At 42.8% G+C, this 7,801-nt stretch overlaps 1 protein-coding gene across 2 annotated transcripts in view; it reads right to left on the bottom strand.

Moving 5' to 3' along the window:
* Positions 1 to 7,801, bottom strand: part of GBA1 (glucosylceramidase beta 1) — a 209,805-nt gene that overhangs the window by 110,009 nt on the left and 91,995 nt on the right. For both annotated transcript variants that reach the window (XM_053703377.1, XM_053703368.1), the window contains exon 4: positions 170 to 316. In XM_053703377.1, the coding sequence (XP_053559352.1) occupies positions 170 to 316 (147 nt within the window). The remainder of the gene's footprint in view (positions 1 to 169; positions 317 to 7,801) is intronic.

The following is a 7,801-nucleotide window of genomic DNA, read 5'->3' as shown; positions in this document are numbered from 1 at the left end:
CCTGTAGGGATTGAGAATATCCCACAAGTAAGGATGAAGCCGTGGACCGGATACACCAATGTAGGAGAAAGAAACAATTAAAGCACACTACAGTTTTCACTATGATTAAACATTTTAACATTTTGAGTTTAACAGGATAATACCCTAAATACTCTTGTTATTGTGTTACCTTCCTCTGAGAAATAAGCATTCAGGAGGTTGTTCTGGCTTCCAGGAGACAAGGACAGAATATTTAATGAAGCAGAGTCTGTCACAGCACCACCAAACCCCTTGATCGTCTGAAACTTCTTCTTATCATTCAGTGTGAACACAAGACCTAAAAAAGCAGCCAACATGTCAGCAGCAACACTGATGGGCATACCAGTAAAAAGATAGCTGGCACACAAGGGGGCAGCTTCTTGATAGGTCACATGATATGTCAAGACTGTATCTCTACAGTACCTTGCCAAATTATTATACCCCTTGGTCAAAAATCCTAATTTTTATATTAATTTAATGTTTATTCTTTTATTCTGTAAATTAACAAAAGGTATTTTTTTTTTTTACAGATGGGTAAACAAAGTGACTTGTCATTAACGAAAATCGTTCAAATTGTCAGCCTGTTAAAAGCAAAAAACATGTTGCAGTACAGGATTGCTGAAATTGTAGGCGTATCACATAGTTCTGTAGAGAATATTAAGGAAAAAATGGATTGTGGGGATGATTTCGGAGCAGGGTTAATGGCTAACGGGCCCTCTTCAACTAATAGTTACTGAACAGTTCTCTCAGCAACAGTTTTTTTTCTTAACCCCTTAATGACCGAGGACGTGCAGGGTACGTCCTCAAAAAAAAGGCAGTTAACGCCTGAGGACGTACCATGCACGTCCTCGGTGTGGAAAGCAGCTGGAAGCGATCCTGCTCGCTTCCAGCTGCTTTCCGGTTATTGCAGTGATGCCTCGATATGGAGGCATCCTGCAATAACCTTTTACGGCCATCCGATGCAGAGAGAGCCACTCTGTGGCCCTCTCTGCACCGGACATCGATGGCCGGTTTCGTTGGTGGGTGGGAGCCGACTTGGGAGGCGGGTGGGCGGCCATCGGTGTGCCGCATGACGTCAAGGGGGGCGGGATCGGGGGCGCGATCGTCGGGGGCGCGCACGGCGCGCGCGCGTGCACGGAGGGTGGCGGGCGGGCGCGTGCACGGGGCGGGAGCGGGTGGGAACCGCTACACTACGGAAAATGTATTAATAAATAAGACCCAAATCTAAGCACAAAAAGTGATCATGGAGGGGATCATGGAGGGGTGGGGGGTTGGTTTTGTGTGGGGGGAAGCTACACTACAGAAACTTTTAATAAATGTAAAAAAAAACCATTTTTTTCTTCTAAACTGGGTACTGGCAGACAGCTGCCAGTACCCAAGATGGCGCCCATTAAGTTAGAGTGGGAGGGTTATAGAGCTTTTTAGGGGGGATCAGTGAGGTTGGGGTCTAAGGGGGGATCGTACACATCAGCATATGTAAATATGCTTCTTTTTTTTTTTAAAAAAAAAGGGCCAAATACCTTTTATTTTAGTACTGGCAGAGTTTCTGCCAGTACTTAAGATGGCGGGGACAATTGTGGGGTGGGGGAGGGAAGAGAGCTGTTTGGGAGGGATCAGGGGGTCTGATGTTTCAGGTGGGAGGCTGAGCTCTACACTAAATCTAATATTAACCCTGCAAGCTCCCTACAAGCTACCTAATTAACCCCTTCACTGCTAGCCATAATACACGTGTGATGCGCAGCGGCATTTAGCGGCCTTCTAAATACCAAAAAGCAATGCCAAAGCCATATATGTCTGCTATTTCTGAACAAAGGGGATCCCAGAGAAGCATTTACAACCATTTGTGCCATAACTGCACAAGCTGTTTGTAAATTATTTCAGTGAGAAACCTAAAATTGTGAAAAATGTAACTTTTTTTTTTATTTGATCGCATTTGGCGGTGAAATGGTGGCATGAAATATACCAAAATGGGCCTAGATCAATACTTGGGGTTGTCTACTACACTACACTAAAGCTAAAATTACCCCAAAAAGCTCCCTACATGCTCCCTAATTAACCCCTACACTGCTGGGCATAATACACGTGTGGTGCGCAGTGGCATTTAGTGGCATTCTAATTACCAAAAAGCAACACCAAAGCCATATAAGTCTGCTATTTATGAACAAAGGGGATCCCAGAGAAGAATTTACAACCATTTGTGCCATATTTGCACAAGCTGTTTGTAAATAATTTCAGTGAGAAACCTAAAGTTTGTGAAAAAATTTGTGAAAAAGTGAACGATTTTTTTTATTTGATCGCATTTGGCGGTGAAATGGTGGCATGAAATATACCAAAATGGGCCTAAATCAATACTTTGGGTTGTCTTCTAAAAAAAAATATATACATGTCAAGGGATATTCAGGGATTCCTGAAAGATATTAGTGTTCCAATGTAACTAGCGCTAATTTTGAAAAAAAGTGGTTTGGAAATAGCAAAGTGCTACTTGTATTTATGGCCCTATAACTTGCAAAAAAAGCAAAGAACATGTAAACATTGGGTATTTCTAAACTCAGGACAAAATTTAGAAACTATTTAGCATGGGTGTTTTTTGGTGGTCGTAGATGTGTAACAGATTTTTGGGGTCAAAGTTAGAAAAAGTGTGTTTTTTTCCATTTTTTCCTCATATTTTATAATTTTTTTTATAGTAAATTATAAGATATGATGAAAATAATGGTATCTTTAGAAAGTCCATTTAATGGCGAGAAAAACGGTATATAATATGTGTGGGTACAGTAAATGAGCAAGAGGAAAATTACAGCTAAACACAAACACCGCAAAAATGTAAAAATAGCCTTGGTCCCAAACGGACAGAAAATGGAAAAGTGCTCTGGTCACTAAGGGGTTAATATTCTTTACAGAACTACATGATACACCTACAGTTCAGCAATCTTGTTTTTTTGCCTTAAACAAGCCGACAATTTGACCGACTTTCTTTAACAAGTCACTTTGTTTATACATCTGCAAAAACATATATATTTGTTAATGTACTAAATATTGTAGTAATATTACGTCAAGTTACATGTAAATATATACTGCAGATGTTGATAATATAACATGGAATAAGAAAATTAAAAGACTGAAGAAAAAAAAAAAAGAAAAAAAAAAATCAACACTATTAAAAGGGACAGTAAACGTAAAAAAACATAATTTATGCTTACCTGATAAATGTATTTCTTTCTTGACACAGTGAGTCCACAAATCATCATAATTACTGTATCACTCCTGACCAGCAGGAGGCGGCAAAGAGCACCAAAGCAAAGCTGTTAAATACCACTCCCCTACCTACAATCCCCAGTCATTCGACCAAAGGAAAGGAGAAAGGAAGTAATATAAGGTGCAGAGGTTTATGAAAAAATAAACTGTCTGAAAAGTACAGGGCGGTCCGTGGACTTACCTTGTCAAGAGAGAAAGAAATTTATCAGGTAAGCATAAATTATGTTTTCTTTCTAATGACATGGTGAGACCACGGATCATCATAATTACTGTTGGGAACTAATACCCAAGCCAGAGGACACGGATGATAAGGGAGGGACAAGACAGTAAACCTAAACAGAAGGCATCACTGCTTGAAGAACCTTTCTCCCAAAAGAAGCCTCAGCTGAAGCAAAAGTATAAAATTTGTAAAATTTAGAAAAAGTGTGCAAAGATGACCAAGTGGCAGCCTTGCAAATCTAATCTACAGAAGCTCCATTTTTGAAGGCCCAATAAGATGAAACAGCCCTCGTGGAATGAGCCGTAATTTTCTCAGGAGGCTGCTGTCCAGCAGTCTCATATGCCAAGCGAATAAAACTCCTCAACCAACAACAAAGCGAAGTAGCCGTAGCTTTCTGACCCTTACGCTTCCCAGAAAAAACAATAAATAAAGAAGAAGACTGGCGAAAATCCTTTGTCGTCTGCAAATAAAATTTCAATGCAGGAACCACATCCAGGTTGTGCAACAAAACGTTCCATATGAGAAGAAGGATTAGGACACAAAGAAGGAACAACAATTTCTTGATTAATATTCTTATCCGAAACAACCTTGGGAAGGAAACCTAGGGCAGTACGCAGAACTACCTTATCAGAATGAAAAATAAGGAAAGGAGATTCACACTGCAATGCTGAAAGCTCCGAAACTCTGAGCCGAAGAGATAGCAACCAAAAACAAAACCTTCCAGGATAACAACTTAATATCCAAAGAAAGCATAGGCCCAAACCGAGCCTGTTGAAGAACTCTAAGAACAAAATTAAGACTCCAAGGAGGAGTCAAAAGCTTAAACCTAGGCCAGATTCTAACCAGGGCCTGACAAAAAGACTGAACATCTGGCACATCCGCCAGGCGCTTGTGCAACAAAATAGATAAAGCTGAAATTTGAGCCTTCAGGGTTCTAGCAGATAACCCCTTCTCCAGACCCTCCTGGAGAAAAGACAAAATCCTAGGAATCCTAACTCTACTCCAAGAGTAGCCCCTAGATTCACACCAATACAGATATTTACGCCATATCTTATAATAAATCTTTCTACTCACAGGCTTACGCGCCTGAATCATAGTCTCAATAACCGACTCAGAAAAACCATGCTTGGATAAAATCAAGCGTTCAATCTCCAAGTAGTCCGCTTCAGAGAAATGAGATTTGGATGAAGGAAGGGCCCCTGAAGTAGAAGTGCCTTCCAAAACGGAAGACTCCAAGGTGGAGAGAATGAAATCTCAACCAGATCTGCATACCAGATTCTGTGAGGCCACGCCAGTGCAATGAGAATCACCAACGCCCTCTCTTGTCTGATCCAAGCAATTACCAGAGGAAGAAGAGCAAACGGAGGAAACACGTATGCCAGACTGAACTTCCAAGGAACTGCTAGCGCATCTATCAGTACAGCATGAGGATCCCTTGACCTCGTTCCGTACTTCGGAAGCTTGGCAATGTGACGAGATGCCATAAGATCCAACTCTGGTTGACCCCATTTGAGAATCAAACTGGAACACACCTCTGGATGAAGTTCCCACTCCCCCGGATGAAAAATCTGTCTGCTCAGAAAATCCGCTTCCCAATTTTCCACCCCTGGAATGTGGATCGCAGATAGAGAGCAGTTGTGAGCCTGCGCCCACTGCATAATCTTGGCTACCTCTGTCATGGCCAGGGAACTCCGAGTTCCTCCCTGATGATTGATGTAAGCTACTGACGTAATGTTGTCCGACTGAAACCTGATAAACTGGGTTGAGCTAACTGAGGCCAGGCCAGGCCAGAAAAGCATTGACGATCACCCTCAGCTCTAGAATATTTATGGGAAGAACCGATTCCTCACGAGTCCATAGACCCAGAGTCTTCAGCGAACCCCAGACCGCTCCCCAACCCAGCAGACTGGTGTCCGTGGTCACGATCCCCCAGGTAGGCCTGCGAAAACAGGTTCCCTGGGAAAGAAGATCCTGAGACAACCACCACAGAAGAGAAACCTCTTGCAGCCTGATCTAGAACAATACTTGGAGACAGATCAGCATAATCCCCATTCCATTGTCTGAGCATGCATAACTGCAGAGTCCTGAGATGGAACCGAGCAAACGGAATGATGTCCATAATTGAAACCATCAGATCAATAACCTCCATAAACTGGGCCACCGACGGCCGAGGAGAGGACTGAAGGGCAAGACACAAATTGAACATCTTTGACTTTCTTGCTTCTGTCAGAAAATACTTCATTTATAGAGAATCTATAATGGTCCCCAAGAATACCACCCTTGTAGCCGGAATCAAGAACTTTTTCCTAAATTCACCTTCCAACCGTGGGAGAGCAGAATAGACAACAACTCTGTGTGGGAGCTTGTTTGTTAAAAAGATGGCGCCTGAACTAGAATGTCGTCCAGATACGGAGCCACTACAACCCCCTGCACCGCCAGCAATGCTCCCAGAACATTTGAAATATGTGGCAATACCGAATGGAAGGGCCACAAACTGAAATCGCCTGTCTAGGAAGGCAAATCTCAGAAACTTGTGATGGTCCCTGTGAAAGGGAATATGCAGATATGCATCCTTCAGGTCCACTGTTGTCACAAACTGACCCTCTTGAACCAAAGGAAGAATGGAAAGAATGGTTTCCATCTTGAAAGACGGAACTCTGAGGAACTTGTTTACGCTCTTGAGATCTAGAATAGGTCTGAAAGTTCCCTCCTTTTTGGGAACGATGAACAGATTGGAATATAACCCCCAGCCCTGCTCCTGAACCAGAACAGGAACAATCACTCCCATGTCGGAAAGATCCTGCACACAGCGTAAGAACGCCTCTCTCTTTATCTGGTCTACAGATAACCTGGAGAGAAGAAACCTACCCCTGGGAGGAAAAGTCTTGAACTCTAGCTTGTATCCCTGGGACACAATGTCTACCACCCAGGGATCCAGAACATCCCAAACCCAAGCTTGAGCGAACAAAGAAAGTCTGCCCCCCACAAGATCCACCCCCGGATCGGGTGCAGACCCTTCATGCTGACTTTGAATCAGCAACAGACTTCTTAGATTGATTTCCCTAACTCCAAGACTAATTGGACTTCCAAGAGGGCTTAGACTGATCCTGCTTGGAGGAGGAGGAGGAGGACTTACCAGAGTAGTTATGAAAGGAACGAAAATGACTCTGACGACCCTTCTGTTTATTTCTCTTATCTTGAGGGAGAGAATGGCCCTTCCCTCCCGTAATATCGGAAATAATCTCAGCCAAACCTGGTCCAAACAAGGTCTTACCCTTGTAAGGAATAGAGAAAAGCTTAGATTTAGAGGACACGTTTGCAGACCAAGAGTTCAACCATAAAGCCCTGCGTGCCAGAACAACAAAGCCAGAAATCTTTGCTCCCAACTTGATGACCTGTAAAGAAGCATTAGCAATAAAGGAATTGGCCAACTTCAACGCCTTGATTCTATCCTGAATCTCCTCAAGAGGAGTATCCTGCTGAATAGATTCAGACAACGCATCAAACCAACAAGCTGCCTTGCTGGTAACAGTAACAATACACACAGCAGGCTGCCATTGAAACCCCTGGTGAACATACATCCTACGCAAAGCTTATAACTTCCTATCCATGTGATCCTTAAAAGAGCAACCATCCTCAATAGGAATAGTGGTTCTTTTAGCGAAGATAGAAATTGCTCCCTCTGGGGAACCGTTTGCCAAGATTCCTTAATAGAATCCGCAATAGGAAACATCTTCCTAAAAATTGGAGAAGGGGAAAAAGGAATTACAGGCTTCTCCCATTCCCGAGAAATAATCTCTGAAACACGATCTGGAACAGGAAAAACTTCCGCCACAGAAGGAACATCAAAAAATGTATTAAGTTTACTAGACTTCTTGGGAGTAACTATGACCATCGAGTCAGAATCATCCAAAGTAACCAAAACCTCCCTGAGTAACAAACGGAGGTGCTCAAGCTTAAATCTGAAAGAAACAACCTCAGAATCAGCAGAAGGAATTACACTATTAGAATCTGAAATTTCACCCTCAGACGCTACAGAAGTATCTTCCTCCTCAGACCTCAGAAGAAACATTTGACATAACTGCAACAAAGTCAGAAACCTTATACTTCCTTTTGCGCTTCCCCTGCAACACAGAAAAAGCCTCCGATACTGCAGGTGATATGTGAGTAGTCATATCCTGCAAAGAAAAACCAACCTGAGACGAAACGCAGGGCACTGCATGAGAAGAGGATAAGGATTGGGAAGAAAGATGCGGTATAGCTTGAACAGGAGACCCCTGAACAACATCCGCCTTAGAAAATGATGGCTCA

Source organism: Bombina bombina, chromosome 1 (genome assembly GCF_027579735.1).
Source record: "Bombina bombina isolate aBomBom1 chromosome 1, aBomBom1.pri, whole genome shotgun sequence".
NCBI classification, from domain to species: Eukaryota; Metazoa; Chordata; class Amphibia; order Anura; family Bombinatoridae; genus Bombina; species Bombina bombina.
The sequence above is the reverse complement of the archived record's forward strand: the minus strand, read 5'-3'. Positions and strand labels throughout refer to the sequence as shown.